Source organism: Argopecten irradians, chromosome 14 (assembly GCF_041381155.1).
Source record: "Argopecten irradians isolate NY chromosome 14, Ai_NY, whole genome shotgun sequence".
NCBI classification, from domain to species: domain Eukaryota; kingdom Metazoa; phylum Mollusca; class Bivalvia; order Pectinida; family Pectinidae; genus Argopecten; species Argopecten irradians.
In genome coordinates, this window is record NC_091147.1 from 24,660,354 (window position 1) to 24,679,672 (window position 19,319).

Below are 19,319 nucleotides of genomic sequence, written 5' to 3' on the forward strand. Positions count from 1 at the left end.
TAGTATTGCTCTGTAGTCAATATCGACTCAAAATATTGACAACGTTATTTTTCTTTTCGAGACTAATTTTTCTATTTTTAGATAGTCTCGTGACAACCACCTGGTCAGAGAAGGCAGTCACGCGAAGTTGTACAAAAAGAAACAAAATGTCAGACGCTGAAAAAACTCCCCTGCTTCACTCAAATACGAACGATCATGAAGAAGATGAGGAATTATCGGGATGCGGTGGGACTCTGGCCTGCAATCCCCACCTTTTTCTCCATAGATACCTCGTCTTGATCATCATGTGTTTTCTAAGTTTTGGTGAGTTATGTCAATCTTGAACAGCAGTCCTGTCAGCTGACGGTGAGTAAGTGAGTAACTGTCAAGCGACTGTGATCGTAGCTATATAGGTGAATGGTACCGGAAGCTGTGCTGTAGGATTATTTAACTGTATTCCTGAACATATTTAAAATGATTTACTATCAAATAAAATAATTAACAGTTAGAGTTGTGTAATATTTTTTTACAAAGTAGAGGAGCCTGCTTGAATCAAAACTGCCACCATGGACTTACTGGCTATATACTTACTGCTCTACCATCTAAGACTAATCATGAGAGGCAGATATAACATCAGTGATACTAACCCCTAGCGTATCAAGGATGCATCAAACTTCAGTTCGCTATATATATACATATATATAATCAGGGGTTTCAATATCAGGCAGTACCTGATACTTTTTGCTGATTAAACCTGGCTGTGGATAGCAAACTGATAGTACAGAAAAGTACCCACTGAAATAGCAATTGTACCACATGTCCTAATGAAACCCCTGTTACTATATAGCTTCTTCCAGATCCCCACACTTTCAAATATGTGTTTCCTTTAATTTGGAAATGGCCAATCACGTTGAAAGTCTCCTACACAATATGTGTGAATTTCATGTGAAAAAATTATTTTTGCATATGTGCTGTGTATAAATACATGTACATGTATATGCCTAATATTAAGTATTCAACATACACAATATATGACATTGACAATGTACTTGGGATTCATTGTATTGTGATCATGAATCATGCCAATATTGAAAATATACATGCATATATGACTATATGGAATATCAAAATGCATGTAATTATAATAGATGCATGCCGTTATCATAATCAATTTGAATGCATGTACTGGTACATTACCACCTTCTTCCAATCTTTAAAGTGTACACGGAATGGAAAATGATATTTAGATATGTTATTCTGTTTGATCTCCTGACAAGAATGTTGAAAACCGCATCAAAATCGGCCGCTTCAGTACCGAGATACCGCCCTCCGAAGTGCTCGATTTTTACCTGTATATCAACTGCTAATCAGGGAATAGGCCGCTCACGCTGATTTGGGGAATAACCGGATGTGACGTCACGAGGACAACGGCAGTGAGGTGTGCAGTAGTGGGGTTATAGCACAAAGGTGGACGTATGTATTCCTAAAATGGGGTTACGAGAATTTTACAGATATATATACAGTATACAGTTATGGTGACGATTTAATTATATATAAAATAGGAAATATTGCAACTGAAATCATGCGAAATACATAAGTAGATTAGCGGAAATTATAAGTTATTTATGTTTCTGGTATAAGCCAGGTGTACCTTGTGTAAAAACTTTTAAGTAGAGATCTTATCTCTGTTTTAACAGCTTACTAAATTATCAAACCTAGGGAATATTCAATTTTCATAATGTCATATAAAAAAAAGACAAATTCGACAAATGATGGTCATACAATTATCCATTTGAATATGTTTCTGTATAAATAAAAATTCATTTGGCCTATGGATTTCAAGAATCAGCATAACAAAAAGAAAAAAGTGTTAAATGTATTTCATAGTTCAATAAACGTAAATATTATAGACATAAATTGGGAGGGGGAGTAAATTAAAAAAAAATAAACCACTTGAGAAATTGAATTTAAAATACATAATTCATTTATAGCTGTAACGAGTCTTATCTTCCTTTTATAGCTACATATACAAGTACATGTATGAGAACATGTGTTATTTTAACCATATTCAACAGTACATTTATTGGTCATATAGATTATTATTATTAGTATTATATAATGATCGATATTGACCAAAATTCACAAAGAATTGGACATCCAAAATCTAACAACTACCAGAAATATCAAAATTCTGACATTGTGCATCATATATATTTGCATTGTTATTTCTCGACACGCCATTTGTAAATAATTTTGTAGTTTCTGTTATAAAAATAGATATACATATAACTAGAAATATATATATACGAGACAAATGTATACATTGGTCATTCTGAAATATACAATTATGTATACATTATTCAGAATATATTCAGAAATAACGCATTTATTAGATGCATTTACATAAATGCAAAAAATTCTGTTTAGAATCATAACTTAATTCGTATGGGTAGGTTATATGAACAAGTCAGAAATTTGTAAAGTGGGTTTGACCAGTACAACGACCCGAGTCGGGTTTTGGATAACATATTCAAGAATCCTTTACATAATATTCATGTATATGTGGTTCCAAATACCGTAGATTTACAACGTACGTTGATTATTATACACATTATGTTGTGTATAATTGTGCAGAAATCGTGCAGAAATGTACATCAATATATGCATGGTATAAATCATTATTTTCAAGCGTATTCCAAACTCATATCTGTGATTGAGGATAAAATTAAATAGGTATAGGACATGTACACAGGTACTTGTGTCTGTAAAAATCGATATTTACAAAAAGATTGTTTATATTAGATGGCAGACACAGAAAATCGCCACTCTATCTTATGCGAGTAGAGTAGGTCCCGTTGTCCTCGTGACGTCACAGGTCAGGGGTCCCGAATCGGGGTCAATGGCTTGGGGCTTCAGGTGTGTTCTAGAGAAAAGTCGCATTATCTCTAAAACCGTATTCGCTATGAAACTCGTGCTTTCTCCATTCTAAATTTTATACAATGACACATTTATTAAGCCTTATATACCAAACCATTCCGTGTACACTTTAAGGAGATGGGGAGGGGGGTGTTATATATATCTTCCTATAGGCCAGGACTATTAGCAATCCTGAAGGCTTTATATGCATATGGGTGACAGCAGATGGTATGCACTGTATCTGTGCATGACTAAATCTTCAAAGGAAGACTGTAGGCCTGTGATTGGTCAGTTATCTTCCTCCTGAAATAATTTCAGTTTTACTTTTACTATGACATATTCCAGGGGTGGATATAACGAGAATACTTGTATTTATTTAACCCCTGGAATATGGAGGATGGGCCAAGATATAAAACCTCATAAATATACCTCTGAAAATGGATTATCAATATATCAAATCCTATAGCCAAATTCATAGTAAAGCACAAATAGAAATAACTAAAACTGTTTAATAAGGCCTCTAAATTTTTCCCAATTCAACCCTTAGATTTCCTAAAATCAAAGTTTCTTGAAAACTATCCAAAAATGTTGCATTAACTTTGTTGGTTGTAATGCTTTAGATATTTGTGAATTGGCTTCAGAAAAGTACATAAACTACACTAGAAATTAAAAAAAAACAAAATTATTTTTTATGCTTTATTGCATATTTTATAAGTTTTCCGAAATCTTTGTTTCGTTGCACATTTTCCCAAATTTAAAGCCACAGGCCCCAATCCCAAAGCAGTGGGAAAAAGCTTTGTCCTAGCTTGACAGGACCAATCTGACGTATACTCTGTCTAGTGTTTTGAGAGTGGCCGAAGGGTTGAAGAATTTGAAAAGAAAAGAGGAAGGAGAACAGCTGAACTGGGGTATCAGAGTATATACTGGTCTCTCAATAAAAGACTAGAATTACTATCTTGTGTCTTGAAAATCTATATATATATATCTTCATTTAAATTACGGTATTCGACCCAAATAAGTGCCCATGTCCCTATTAGCGCCCCTCCTCCTTTTGATTCCTCAATTTTTATTGCCCAGATGTAAATAAAGACTAAAACTATCAAAACTCAGTATAGGTTTGATTTTTGCTTTGTAAATATTTTGGTCTTACTAAGCATCTTTTCATTTTTTTCAGTTTTTAAATGCCCTGGGCGCTTATTGGGTCGAATATGGTATCTAATTTTTGCTTAAAGTTGCATATATTTAGATTATAAATTATAGTCAAATTGTTTTATCAGTGTTCATGCATATGTCAGAACTTCATTTGATTTAATTGTGTATTTTGAACTTAACTTGTATTAGGGAACTGAATAATTATACGCAAATTTAAGATCTGAGATCATTTTATTGAGCACCTGTGTACGTTCCTATGATACATAATGATATAAAATTCAATGAAGTACAATATATTTTCTAAATATTAACATGATATCATTCAATAAAAAAAAATGTATACAGTCATGTGTCTTAATATCTTGAAGCAACAATATACATTGTGTATCATTAGAATAATAATATTTCAATTCAGTTTTGAGCTATGATATATATATAATTTGAGCAAACTGTAAAGATTTATCTGTAAATTTAACAGAAATATGTACAGGTAGTACTGGTACATAGAAAGACTAGCACTATATGATGATCAATTTATGAAATCCAGATACTCTAGCAAGTAATCAATCTGTGACTGAAAGCCATACATACTAGGCTGTGATTTACATTATTTCTTCTAGTTACCAGTACAAATTCCTTCACAATATAGATGTAGAAATACAGGTAATGCTATAAACGTAAGTGCAGCGACTAGAATACCAATAGTGATTAGCAGAGATCTTAGTAATGTTCTGTTCTTTGGCCGCTTTTTGTTTTGGTGTATATATATATTATATCCAAGCCTCGCCAACGGACAAACCTGTTTTACAAGCTCTGATGCATCATGGGAACATTCTTTAGCGATTGCTCCTCTATAGTACGATTGAAATTTTATATCACGGCGAGGTTTTATCATTAATTTACGTGCTACAATCCCAAGGTACGCATCGTCAATTGGAATATATTTTATAAACGGGAAAGCAAGATGAAATCTAAGTGCGACATCGTAAGAAACTACATAAGCTCCACCCCCTATATATGGAGGATAAAGATCGAATGGATATTCCTCTGCGGACACATACCAGCGCGTGTTTTTATCTCGGTATGGTACCCCAGCCTTCGACAATGAACCAATATAGATACTATGACGATTTTCTTCCGGAATTTTTCGAAGGTAACTCGCAAGGTCCGATAACTTTAAATAGTAATCGTCATCCATGAAAAATAAGAACTTAACTTTAGAACAGAATTGTATTGCCCAGTTGTATCCCATTATAGTTTTGAAAGTGTTATTTCTGTAAGCGTCCTTAAAGTCTTCTTGTACGATATCGCCATGATTTTGACTTTCCTCGTTTATTTGCGATTGATTAATTCCGTCATAACCGAGTAAAAACACTTTCTTAATTCCTGGATCATCGACTGTCTTCCATATTGATCGTATAGCGGCTCTTAAGGCATAATGACTCGCCGAAGATTTCACCAAAACAAGAATTGTGTCATTTTCCGTCCAGAAACTTTTCCTAAATCTGAAGTCACATGATTGAGGAAGATTCATATATCTAAATGGATGTGGATTAATTGCTTCATGTGGAATCGAAATATTGAATTGAATCTTCTCATTCACGAGATAGGCGATATCAATATCCAATGGAAAAGAGAAATTATGTTTGTACGACAAAAATGTTTTTGGTTGATTATTTATAGTTCTTTCTGTGGCGTTTGAAAGTTCAAGGTTGTCATTATCATAAGCATTGGTCAAGAGCGATATTATTCGGAACTTTGAAGATAGAAGAATAATCTGAGACAAGAGTCCAAACACTCCTAGAATAACAACTGCGTACAGCATTATTTGAAATAATTGTCTTTTCCAGTGTCTGAGGCCATAGGTACGACAGGAGGCCATTTTGAGTTTCAAATTTTTTTAATCCATTTATTGATTAGATTCGGTGTCCTTTTATGCTTCGTAGCAATTGTGGATTTCTATCTTCATTACCTGAAAAATATGGGGAACAAAGTGAACTGGTGCAATATATAACATGTCATTTAGTTTGAGTTCAGATGTATTTTATTGCAAACGACAATTACAACAGGAAAGGGCACAAATTATCACAACTTATAAAAGCCTTCTCCCATTTAACTGAGTCACCTTGATTTGTGCTTATTATAATCAACCTCTCTCATCTGTTGACACAGGCACTGTCAGAAATATATATACCCTGGTATGTTGTAATCGGTTGTACATACGAGCACAGATATTGCACAACCATTTTATAAAACTACCCGGCACATGCTTTTTACTGTTTACGAACCTTTCATTCTGCTCCATAGTACTAGTACTCTTTCAGTTCCTTTTCATCTCTAAGGTTTCTTCTAACCATTGATCTTCATATCCTTCAATGTGTAGCCATATACAATATTACACTCGTGCAGTCATACTCTTCAGTAATGCTCTCGTCACTAGTGATCGATTCATTAGACTGATCAATTAGTTATAACGTCAAAAGTTATTTAAGTCACAGTTATTGGCCTTTAACATTGACGTACGCGTCACTGAGTACATATACTATTATTGTACATGTTGAGAACCTGTCTCCATTCAGTGTTGAAATCCTCTGTCTGTGACCATACATTTAACATGGTGTCTTTTGTTGTTAATATTTACACACCAATAAAGGCCTTCATGCTATATATATATGCTCCTCAATAGATGGCCTTGTTAGCTTTATATGGATTCTGCGAAAACTTCAAAGAAGATTTATTTCCAACATAATGTAATACGAAATTGTTTTGTTTTTTCACCAGATACCATTTTTTTATCTTCTTAATGAATTTTTCAACCAAAAATATTAGTTTGTTTTAGCATTTGACAGTAATAATTTATAAAAAAAAAGTTAAAAATCATTTACACAGCTGAAGTAATTCATGTGGTGATAATTAAAGTTTGTATTTAGTTAAATATCCTGGTACAGTACTTCAAACTTCATTTCCTGTTTTAAAGTACTTTATTGTAAAGCATTTAAATGTATGATGTTATATCATATATTGTTATTCCTTCTGTTAGACATTTAATTCACCAGTACGTATATACATGTACATCATACAGATTTATGCCGAAGTCTACCGCCTTGATAAGAGCTCTATTCCACCCACCATTTCTATGTCAAAATCTTCCGCTTTCTACCGTTTATCAGACTTCTAAATTTGCGAAGCCGTATAATTGTTATACAAATTCTTGCCTCATTTCACATCTCTGGTGAAAATTGTCAGTAATCACTCAATTTTGTTACCACTTATGTTATTAATTAAAAGAAATTGTAATTATAAGAAGTCATTATTTTTATTTCTTTAATGCAATTAGCAAGGAAATTAAAGTAAACAATACTACAGCTTTTAAGATTTGAATATATCTTTTTATCAGAGGTTAACATGTTACACATAATTGTATATACATTTAATATAATTTTGATACTTTAACAATTAATGGAGCTTCAATTTAATAAAAATGGCCTAGTGGTTATTTCAGGTATTCTGCCATTCTTCAACTTTCTCTGTATTGTGATCTAAACTCCAAACATCACAATCACTACCTATCCACAAGGGCAGATAACTCTGTAATATGCAAATACAGGATATCTTAATATTCTACCTTTCTTGATGTTAAAGATCATATTTTTTTGTTTTAGGGAGCTACTTCTGCTATGACAACCCTGCTGCCCTTCAGGACACGATGATAAAGGACCTGGGTTTGTCCGAGAGCTCCTTTATGGGTTTCTACTCCTGGTACTCCTGGCCGAACGTCATCTTGTGTTTCTTTGGTGGTTTTCTCATTGACAAGGTGTTTGGTGTCAGACTTGGCGCCATTATCTTCAGTTTGTTTGTCACTGTTGGACAGGTGAGTGGTACCAAGATTTAATGTTGAATGTTGAGCATCGCAACATTCAAAATGTGATTTCAAGTCTTATCAGGTTTATTTAGGTCAGGATGACCTATAGTAATCCGACAAATCCGTCTTTGTGTGCTGTCCATTAACGTTTTATTCAAATGACTTCTTCTCAATAACCGAAAGGCCCAGGGTACTGATATTAGGCCTGAAGCATGCTGGGATAAAGTGCTACCCAATTTGTTCAAATGAATGACCTTGGCATTCATTCAAGGTCACAGGAGTCAAAAAGGCTAAAATCTTTAAACATACAACTTACTGTGTGTATTTCAGTTCTACTATATATTGTATTAACAGTCAGATGACCGTTAAGACCCATTGGGCCTCTTGTTCCATTTTTGATTCAATATGTATGAGTTGTTTTTTTTTTCCTGAGGCTAACATTAGTAGATCCATTGACATCACTTCAATTCATTCACATCCGAGAAGTTATTACGATCTCTGACCTGGAATTGACCTAGATTTGAGACCTTTGCCATGATTATAGCTTGTCTTTTCAAGTATTAATTAATTATCTGATGCAATTTGCGTTGACCTCAATATAAATATATGTCCTTTATATTAGTATTAGAACTAAATTTCAAAAAATATTTAAACATTTATACTGAATTTTTAACATCTTTATGAAGTATAGGAAAGAATATTTTTGTAATTAAATTTTTTTTTTTTTCAGATTTTGTTTGCTCTTGGTGCATTTGTCAACAAAGTGTGGTTAATGGACTTGGCTAGATTTGTGTTTGGGTAAGTATAGTCTAAAATGTGGTTAATGGATTTGGCTAGATTTGTGTTTGGGTAAGTATAGTCTAAAATGTGGTTAATGGATTTGGCTAGATTTGTGTTTGGGTAAGTATAGGTAGTCTAAAATCTGGTTAATGGATTTGGCTAGATTTGTGTTTGGGTAAGTATAGTCTAAAATGTGGTTAATGGACTTGGCTAGATTTGTGTTTGGGTAAGTATAGTCTAAAATGTGGTAAATGGATTTGGCTAGATTTGTGTTTGGGTAAGTATAGTCTAAAATATGGTTAATGGATTTGGCTAGATTTGTGTTTGGGTAAGTATAGTCTAAAATGTGGTTAATGGATTTGGCTAGATTCTGGCCCTGACACCAGACTTAGACATTATGACAGATAGGTGTCTGGCCATGGTTTAGGGCCAGAACGCACTGCTGTTACAAAACGTGGAATAAGCTGATACCGTTTGGTAATCGGGCCAGGTCAACTCCGATTCAGAGACTACTTACAAAATATTACCACCGAGAATCGCCACTTACCTTGGTCTATTCAACAAATGAATTATTTATCTACTCATATACGTATAGCCATCTATTTCATCATGCATGCACATTCTATTGTGTCAACACAATAGTTTCCCTTACCGCAACTTTAAATTTCCCTCGTTGTCGTAGCTATTTTCTCGTGGTATGCAAATCACCTTTAATCTCGACGGATTGAAATATTTGGGTAGATATAATATCAATTTGTTGAATAGACTAAGGTTAGTGGTGCTTCTCGGTGGTCAGTCTGAATCGGAGTTGACCTGGCCCGATACCAAACAGTGTCGGCTTATTCCACTTTTTGATATAGTGGGCTCTGGCCCTAAACCAGACATCTATCTGTCATAATCTCTAAGTCTGATGTCAGGGCAGAGTGTAAACTGTGGTAAATGGACTAAGCTAGATTTGTGTTTGGGAAAGCAAAGTCTAAACTGTGGTTAATGGATTTGGCTAGATTTGTGTTTGGGAAAGCAAAGTTTAAACTGTGATTAATGGATTTGGCTAGATTTGTGTTTGGGTTAATGGATTTGTTTGTTTTATACCATGTTTAACTAACTGTAATATCAAATTCTGATGACTTTTATTCTTCCTGTACTGTAGTACAAAATTTGTATATTTCACCAAGACATATCTAGCTAAAAAGACGTTTTGTCCCAGAATGCATCTTCATGTACATGTAAACTATATATTATTATATTATACACTCTGGCCGAAATGACTACATTCACAAACTCTGTCTAGAAATTGGGAGAGAGTAATTTGATTGGTCAATTTTGAAAGGTCACCAGACGTGATCCCTTATGGGATGATGTCAGATCCTCTATGAAATGGAGTGAGGATACACATAAGGATCTGTAGTTTAGTTTATCTGATTGTAAAAAATTATCGCAATGATTTGTTTCTCATATGAGTATCATATGTATAAATGCATTGCTTTAAACTATTAATATGTCTGCTGTTTCTATAACAAGGATTGGTGGAGAATCTTTAGCTGTGGCACAAAACACCTACGCTGTCAAATGGTTTCAAGGGAGAGAACTCAACATGGTGTTTGGACTCCAGCTCAGCTTTTCTCGTGTGGTAAGTTTTGATATCTTTAATCTCTCATAGCTATAGTATGGTAACAGAATCTATTTTAATAATGAACAGAATATGGTCTCTGTAATGCTTCTTTATTTATGCTAAGCTTCTTTATTTATTGCTTCATAGTGTCATTTATGCTCTGTCGGCGATGGAGCATCTTTAATGTTTCATTTTACAACTAGTCCTCTACCTCTGAATTATTGTATTCCGTCTTTGCATATTACAAGGTGACCTCCATTGCATTGTGACTTCATTTTATGCGCGAAATTCTTGTCATTGCTCTAAAAAGTATGATGTTACGTTAGCAAACACATGACGTCACATTCGATTTCTACCTGCAAGGGCAGATAACTCTGTAATCAGCATATAGAGAATTGAAACATCGAAGTTGGGCTGCTGCAACATACTGACCTTAATATATATCAAGGTCGGGTTTTTTAAGTAGTATCTAAGAACATTCTGAAATAATTTTCAGGGGAGTACAGTGAACATGAATGTGATGCAGCCGTTGTACAAGTTGATCGGCGACCATGGAATGACCGGGTATAAATGTCTGGGGATTACTTTATTTATCGGCGGCTTGATTTGTATCCTGTCTCTAATCTGTGCCTTCGCTCTCGGCTACTTCGACAAGAGAGCTGATAGAATTCTTCACAGAAAGTCAGCAGCATCAGGTATGAAGTAAAAATATTCTAATAAATGTATGCCAATTTTGAGAACATTTTGATTTATTGTCAGTTTATATACATTTTAGAACAGAAAAAATTGAAACAAGTTTATAAAGAACACACTTACAATAATTTCATGGTTAAAGTTTAGTAATCTTCATTCTTAAAGGTTCCTATGATATTTCTGCACTATCTGTATAACAAACTTTGCTTATAATGAGGTTGTTGGTTTTCAGAGGTTCATTATAACCATATTTTACTGTACCATGATATATACCAGGGACCAGTAAAATCAGGAGGGAGGGAATAATTTCCATGAATACAGAATTATGTGTATACCTTTAAAATTTATATAATTACTTTGACATCACAAGTCATGAAAGCATTTACATTATCTTAACATTTCAATATAAAAATTTACTGTCAATTTATACACATGAAATTATATTGTTTTCAATCCATATTATAAAAATATCTCTTTAAAATTAAATTATATTTATTTGCTTTGTTTTTCATTACCAGGTGGAATTCAGTTTTATATTGCGTTATTATTGTTATTCAATAATCTTTCATCTGTCCATTTATAACTGAGCTAATGTTTTTATATTCAAGTATTTTTTTCCTAACTTTTATTATTGTAGCTTCGTGAGAACGATATGTCATTGATTTATGTTTGCAGATGAGGTGATTAGAATAACTGATGTTAAAGATTTCCCCCTACCTTTCTGGTTGATGTGTGTGATCTGTGTGGCTTATTATGTTGCTGTTTTCCCCTTCATTGGCCTTGGTCTGTAAGTACTATTTATGGTTATACTTGCATGAAATCATATCCCATCTTTGTGTATTAAAGAGTTATCTGCCCTTGTGGAAAGATATTGGTTGTGATGTTGTATATAAATATATATGTTTGCAAGCATAACGTCATATTTTTCAGAGAAAACAGTAGGAAATTTGCTCATAAAATAATGATGTCAGAATTGATAAATTCCCAGAAGGGAGATAACTCTGTAATATATATAGGGGCTTATTAATTTTATTAATTATCCCATACTTCACAGAAGTTTTCCGTGGCTACTAAGGAAAATGGGTGGATGTGTATCTATAGATTAGTTTCTCTCAATTCGTAAATTGTTTTGTATGTCATATGATCTAAGAAATTAATACATGTATCATGTCTTTATTTAATTTCAGGGTTTTCTTTGAAATGAAGTGGAACCTCAGTCCAAGCGCTGCAAATACAATCAACAGGTGTGGGAATTTTAAGTTTATCTTGAGAATGTATATACTGTAATAATATGTAAATGATTTTCACAGACAATCTTCCTTTAAAGATAATTAATGAATCAGAGAAATCAATATTTACACAAGATCTTTAGCCTGTTCCCCCTTGATAATGAAATTAACTCTTCTAAGACTAGAACAGTCCATTCTGAAACTTTAGGGATGAATGAGCACATAAAAACTTTTACTAAACTTGTATTATTTTATTGTTTACATTTATTATTGGGTGAGTGTAGATGAAGTCTGTATTTTTGTTATAGAATTTCAAATTTTATGGGAAACTACGTCCAGGATTTGTCTTGTTCTTAAAATGTTGAATTACATGTATGACATGTACTTGTTTTGTTTTAGTTTGGTGTACATCATATCTGCAGTTGCCTCCCCTCTCTTTGGTTTTCTGATTGATAGAAGTGGAAAGAATATTTTCTGGATAATCCTTGGTACCACGGCAACCATTGGCTGCCACGCTCTACTAGCATTCACCTTCCTCAATCCATTCGTAGCTATGGTAATAATGGTCGCATTACAATATCTCAAATAAATGAACTATCATGGTAAAATTTTGAGTTATAATTTGATTAAAAGTATTTGAGCTTCAAAGATGCTCCACCGCGTACATATTTTTTCTCAATAAAAAAATAAGGGCAAATTAGTATTCATCTTCAGTTACAAAAGTTACTCAATTTACACCATTTCCACCATTGAAAGTCTGAGCCTATAATCTTACTTCAAGATAAATATATTAAAGATAATTAATCGCATCCCGAAAAAATTCTGTAGCACTATATGTCCTATATGGAATGCATGCACCAGAAGCAAAAATAATTGTTTATATTATTTTTGTGTTGATAAGACATATACATACACAGTTAAACACCAATTATTGTTCAAATGATGAGTATCATTTATGCTCTGTCAGCCGTGGAGCATCTTTAAATGTTTTGTATAAAGTTTGATGGGATCTTTTCACATACTGTGTACATGAATTATTTGTGTGTACTTTCTTTGGTGGTTTGAAGCTTTGATATAATTTTGTGGATAGAATACTTGTGGTTAGCTTAAGGAACAACATTGACTATGTGATATAAAATAAATTTTGTTGTTTATGTGTTTTTGGTTCAACAGCAAGAAGGAGAACCATTTAGTTTCAACACAAAAAATGTTCCATGTTACACAGCACAATGTATCTAATAAATTATTTTAAAACTTTACATAACAGATGATAAACTGGGTCATTATATTTGTATTATACAGAAGTACTAACCATGTTACAGATTTGTATGGGGCTAGCCTACTCTATACTGGCCAGTGATCTATGACCTCTTTTTGTTATTATAACTTGTATTATACATAAGTACTGACCATGTTACAGATTTGTATGGGTCTAGCCTACTCTATACTGGCCAGTGATCTATGGCCTCTTGTTGTTATTATAACTTGTATTATACATAAGTACTGACCATGTTACAGATTTGTATGGGTCTAGCCTACTCTATAATGGCCAGTGCACTATGGCCTCTTGTTGCTATTATAATTTGTATTATACATAAGTACTAACCATGTTACAGATTTGTATGGGACTATTATACATAAGTACTGACCATGTTACAGATTTGTATGGGACTAGCCTACTCTATACTGGCCAGTGCTCTATGGCCTCTGGTTGCTCAAGTCATTCAAGAGTCACAACTTGGAACTGCATACGGAATGTAAGTATGGCTCCAACAATAGAAAAAAATACATATTCCATAATGAAGACCATGTATAATTACAATGATTAAATTCCTTAGAAAGAAAAGTCAAATTCAGATTTTAATTTTTTTAGCCTTTTCATTAGACATCTAGACATGTCTGACCAAGATCTACTTGGTCAGATGTCAAAGTAAAACTTAATGGTATGATTTAAAGTGCTCAATTCGATAATATGATTCCACTTCTCTTTGTGATTTTTTCTTTCTTTCATTCAATGGTTAGATAGCTTCACTTTATCCAAATTTTTAAACATATAAAAAGTAGGAAATGCTGGTGAATTGCATTTGTTGCAAGATACACGGATTCAAATTCAAAACTATCTGCCACGTCTAAGGGATTATTTTATGTTGTAGTATGCAAGCTATCCAGAACCTTGGGCTGGCTGTAATCTCCATTGCTGCGGGTTCCATTGTCGATTCCAGTGGCTATTTGATATTGGAAGTGTTCTTCCTAGTCTGGCTCTGTAGTAAGTAACCATAGCAACAAATCATTTTACAATCTAAAAATGAAAAAAAAAAAAAAAATCCTTTTTATTATATATATGAAGAATTATTAATGAAGAATTAATGTCTAGGACCAAACATTTCAGGCATCTGCTTGAAAATACAGCCATTTCCAATGTCTTCTACAGAGATAAGTTTCCTTTTCCAATCATATTAGGCTTCACTTGATTCCGTCTGGGCCATTATAATTGATTGATACAGACTCAGTAATACATATCTTAGCAACGAATCATTTCACAGTCAAGAAATTAAAAAACAACTTTAATTTGCGTTATAGCCGTTACAATATGCGATAGTTTATTAAGTTAGTGCTTGAGTTCTGGTAGCATTATTGTAAAGCACCTGTGTTTAGTTCCGTGCTTGGACCATAATTTTAGGTCAATCACTTCAAAATACAGACGTTTTCAATCAATGCTTATTCTATTTTTCTTTTCCTATAAAAACCATTATTTTATTCCCTCTGGGCCATCATTATTGATTGATAAAAGCTGGCATAATTTATCTTAAAAGGTTTATTTATCATAAAAAAATCTGCCTTTAATTTGATATTACGGCAATGCTTTGGTTAAGAGATTGTTCCAGAACCTACTTAATATCAAAGATAGAAAAATTTCTGTGCTCTATGCAGCTGTTTCACCCTTAAAAAGTCTTATTAAAGATGCATTTCACACACACAAAATGTTCATAATTGGATATTAACAAATTGGAATCAAAATTTGTGTTTGAGCTATTCACTTTTGTAGCTAAAGATAGCATCATCAGAATATGAAATAGACAGAATTTTTGATAAAAATAATATCCTTTTCAATACGATATTGTAAAATTTTCCATTTTGTTTTTCCAGTTGCCCTTGTTGCTGCTGTAATCTTATATCTATCAGATGCATCATCAGGTAAAGAAAACTCGTTTATATCTCATCTCTGTAGACATATGTGCTATGTATGAAAACAAATTTCTTTCATACCTATGAGTGTAATACTGGCTGGTCTAGGGCAATACACTCATGCTGCCTGAGGCTGTATTACATGGCTACCCTTGGGTATTTCGCAGTCAATCAGAATTCATACAGCTTTTTAACTGAAAATTGCCAAATTAGAATGTCATGAAAAAATTCTCAAAATAATAGACATTTCAGAAGCTTAACTAAAAGTTGTAAAAACAGTAACTGTTCCAAATTCACCGAATAAAATCCTGTTCTTTTTACAGGTGGTAAACTCAATTTATCAGCAAAGCAAAGAAGGATACTTAAGGAAGAAAAGGACAGACTGGAGGAAGAGTAAGTTTCATTTTTACCAAAATCATGATAAGCAGCCCTCTTGGATTGTCACTTTCTAAAAATGTACTGAAGATGTCTGACTAGCTTCCACAAGTTATTCGTGTAGGGTCCTCTTAGTCCTGAATCTGCTTATTTATTTTTGAATAAATCCAAGCACAACATGACAGACAGTGGCCATATTAACTTAATGTGAGGTTTCTCTTTGTGTAATCAATATTGCAAATTAAGGAAGGGGAAAAAGAAGAGAAAAGCAGAGAAAAGATCCCTCTTTTCATTGTCAGACAATGATCATTTTTGGTGGGCGACAGGATCCCTCTGTGATCTCACATTTACTAAAGCAAAGCAATCTGAGTGAGAGCAGGAATTGAATGTTTTATCTGTCTTGAATCTGTTGATAATATTATAAAATGAATAGTTATATAGAATTTTATTTCTCTGTATACTTATATAAGGAAGGGGTTTCTTGTTCCTTTTGAATGTGAAGTATTAATTTTGAACTAAGAAAGTAACAACAAATGTCATTTTTGTAAAAGGATTTTATTGTTCATGTTTTTTCTTTGCAGGAAGAAAATGATAGAATAAGCAACAAAAATTAATACTTGGAAAACATTGATAGAGCTGAAGTGCGTTCAGTGCCAGGAACTATTCACTGTGCCAAAGTAACTGTTTTGTGTTCCCTTAACTCAGGCGAAGACTGTCTAATATTCACCTTATACATTAAACAGGAGGAAACAAAGAATGATACATGGTGCTCTCGATGTATGACGAGAATACATGAAGTATTTCTAATATTAAATAGAAATTATGTGACTGTTGACTGACAAACATTTATAAAATATTGTCTCCTATATCCATGGTGCACAAGTGGTTACGATTATGTATGTTGTATGAGATTATCATTGATTGTCCCGGAGTCACAAGGGGTCTGTCACAATGGGCAACTACTATGAACATGTTCATTTATATCTTAATTACTTCAGGAGTCGTATTATGGGTATTCTTCGTTTTTTAAGTGGTTCTAATTTTCATAACCAATTTAATTCATACCACATTGGTCAACCGAATTTACACAATTGGCCAGTTAAGTTTTATTGTCAACTGAAGCAGTTCTGATTTGTTTTAGTGCATTTCCTTAAATTTCAAATTTACAATTTAAGTCATGAAATATATATTTTTTTTTAATTTTGAATTTTGAATTACTCTTTAGTTTGATCGAATTTACTTTAAAATTGAAAAATAATTATTTCTTTTCCATGGCTTGGAATATATGCTGCTTCATTTGTATTTCACAATTTTAAGAGTTTAAAAATGGTTTTAAGGATTTTGGATTATTGAGGGGTTTTAGTCTCTTTTGTGAAAGAAGAATTCTTTGAAAACCATTTCTTTTTAATATATTCTCTGTAGTTATATGTTGACTGTTATTTAAATCAAAACCAGATGTGTAAAGTTATTTTTAACATTACATCCTGTAGACGTTTAGTATCGTATCACTCAAAACGGGTTTTAGCAAATTCAATTGTGTAAGATTTTGTAATGAGTGAAGCACAGCTTTTATTGTCCTACCGTAGTTCAACCATGTTATTTTTTCTTTGAAATTTATTTGGTATCTTTAAATTATTGTACTTACTTTCTTTTATTTTGTTTCAACAAGAAAATCATTTTGATATCCAATGACTATCTAAGCAGCGATGATTCTTTTATTCTCATTTTTAATATTTTATCAGTAAATTAGCTCATTATTTATTCTTTAGCTCCCTTTAAATCCTTTATTTACTGTCTATGTGTTCTGTATTTCACTTCTTTTTAATTTTAGGTCATTTTCTCTCTGTTTTATTTAAGTTAAGATAAGCAACGTTATGACCTAAGTTATATGCGGTCTTCCTACCTAGATCATCTTGACATTATGTAAAATTTCTATGCAGCCGAAACTCTTAAGTATCTTACATCATGAGTTTCTCCCTTTTCCATGTCACACACACATATTTAAATATAATTTTCATTATATCATTTTTTCCCCTTTAAATACCTACCTTAGTTGTATGTTCTTAGACAAAACATCAACTGTGATATACTAATGTTGAAAGTACTTGCAAGATTTTATTTTAATTTGAAAGTGCAATCAAGTATGTTGTATTTTGTATGTATGAAATATTTTTTTATCGATGTTATTTAAACATTATTGATATGAAATCAGCTATGGCTTTTACAATTTGTGATTCAGTTGTAATTGGGGCATTTTGATTTAGAATATGCAATAGTCATATCAGTGAACATTATCATTTCCATCATGGCATGATGCTGTGCAAATTAATGTCAGGGATTTTTTTTCTGATCTCTCTTTTCCGATCATACTTTTAAAACTATTATAAAAAAAACTACCCTTCGCACATCGACAAATTACTTTCACATAAACTCTACCCTTCGCACTAATTGACATTCTTAATGGGTTGTTATTTTGACAGAATCAGGTTATGAAATTTAAATTAGGAATAATATATTCCATTTACAAAATTGTACAATAAACTAATGCTATTTAGTTGTAATAATATTTTACCGCCTTTCGCATCATAAACTGAAATATAGGTATAATGATTGCATAATATTAGTTTGAGCGATTGAATTCGTTATTGGGCTAACTATTATGTTTTGTGTGTATCAGGAAAGAAAATACGCCAAATGCATTTTCTGTTTTCATCAATAAAGAAATTATTAGGATTCCGCATATCATATTATCGAATAATTCAAAATCAATTTAGACAATAATTCTATGACGCCAAAATTCGTTTGTGTAAACTTATTATGATATTTTGAAATGAATCGCTGGTTTGCTATGTTCCCCAATACGTTTACATGTGCAAAAAAAAATCCTGGTTTTAAAAGTGGCTTTGTTATCCCCCGCCCAACGAAGTTGGCGGGGGATATACAAATGGGTTCCGTCCGTCTGTCCGTCCGTACGAATGGTTTCCGGAGCATAACTCTAAAACCAGTAGAGATATTTCCACGAAACTTCATACACACATTGGTCTTATGGTCTAGTAGTGCCTTTTGCTATTTTAAGGTTTTCACTTTTTGTACTTTTTTCTGTAACCATAGAAACATTGCTGAAAATATCATATTTTTGTACCAGGTTCGTTTCCGGAGCATAACTCTAAAACCAGAAGAGATATTTCCACGAAACTTCATAGACACATTGGTCTTATGGTCTAGTAGTGCCTTTTGCTATTTCAAGGTTTTCACTTTTTGTACTTTATGTAACCATGGAAACATTGCTGAAAATGGCAGATTTTTGTGTAAGAATCGTTTCCGGAGCACAACTCTAAAACCAGCAGAGATATTTCCATGAAACTTCATAGACACATTGTTCTTATGGTCTAGTAGTGCCTTTTGCTATTTTTAGGTTTTCATTTTTTGCACTTTTTCCGTAACCATGGAAACATTGCCGAAAATATCATATTTTTGTAGCAGGTTCATTTCCGGAGCATAACTCTAAAACCAGCAGAGATATTTCCACTTCATA

At 32.9% G+C, this 19,319-nt stretch overlaps 2 protein-coding genes and 1 long non-coding RNA gene across 3 annotated transcripts; 1 reads left to right on the forward strand and 2 right to left on the reverse strand.

Annotated features, from left to right (window-relative positions):
- Nucleotides 1-81: 81 nt before the first annotated feature.
- LOC138307775 (lysosomal dipeptide transporter MFSD1-like) lies at nucleotides 82-17,786 on the forward strand. Its single transcript, XM_069248653.1, has 13 exons — nucleotides 82-303; nucleotides 7,710-7,918; nucleotides 8,640-8,707; nucleotides 10,211-10,319; nucleotides 10,798-10,996; nucleotides 11,670-11,781; nucleotides 12,182-12,238; nucleotides 12,623-12,779; nucleotides 13,883-13,980; nucleotides 14,377-14,489; nucleotides 15,371-15,418; nucleotides 15,733-15,802; nucleotides 16,366-17,786. The coding sequence occupies exons 1-13, from the start codon at nucleotides 147-149 to the stop codon at nucleotides 16,382-16,384; spliced, it is 1,416 nt and encodes a 471-aa protein (XP_069104754.1). The 5' UTR covers nucleotides 82-146; the 3' UTR covers nucleotides 16,385-17,786.
- Nucleotides 4,158-6,819, reverse strand: LOC138307774 (beta-1,3-galactosyltransferase 1-like). Its single transcript, XM_069248652.1, has 2 exons — nucleotides 6,336-6,819; nucleotides 4,158-6,019 (listed from the first exon to the last, which is right to left on the reverse strand). The coding sequence occupies exon 2, from the start codon at nucleotides 5,927-5,929 to the stop codon at nucleotides 4,664-4,666; it is 1,266 nt and encodes a 421-aa protein (XP_069104753.1). The 5' UTR covers nucleotides 5,930-6,019; nucleotides 6,336-6,819; the 3' UTR covers nucleotides 4,158-4,663.
- Nucleotides 13,857-15,610, reverse strand: LOC138307778 (uncharacterized). Its single transcript, XR_011206041.1, has 3 exons — nucleotides 15,491-15,610; nucleotides 14,396-14,484; nucleotides 13,857-13,990 (listed from the first exon to the last, which is right to left on the reverse strand). It is a non-coding gene; the product is annotated as an uncharacterized lncRNA (long non-coding RNA).
- Nucleotides 17,787-19,319: the final 1,533 nt, after the last annotated feature.

Bases quoted from the DNA above. Each gene is read 5' to 3' on its own strand.
- LOC138307775 (XM_069248653.1), top strand. From the start codon at position 147: ATGTCAGACGCTGAAAAAACTCCCCTGCTTCACTCAAATACGAACGAT. The intron at 12,780-13,882 runs GTAATAATGGTC...ACCATGTTACAG, and splicing joins TCAATCCATTCGTAGCTATG to ATTTGTATGGGACTAGCCTA. The intron at 15,419-15,732 runs GTAAAGAAAACT...TTCTTTTTACAG, and splicing joins TCTATCAGATGCATCATCAG to GTGGTAAACTCAATTTATCA.
- LOC138307774 (XM_069248652.1), bottom strand. From the start codon at position 5,929: ATGGCCTCCTGTCGTACCTATGGCCTCAGACACTGGAAAAGACAATTA.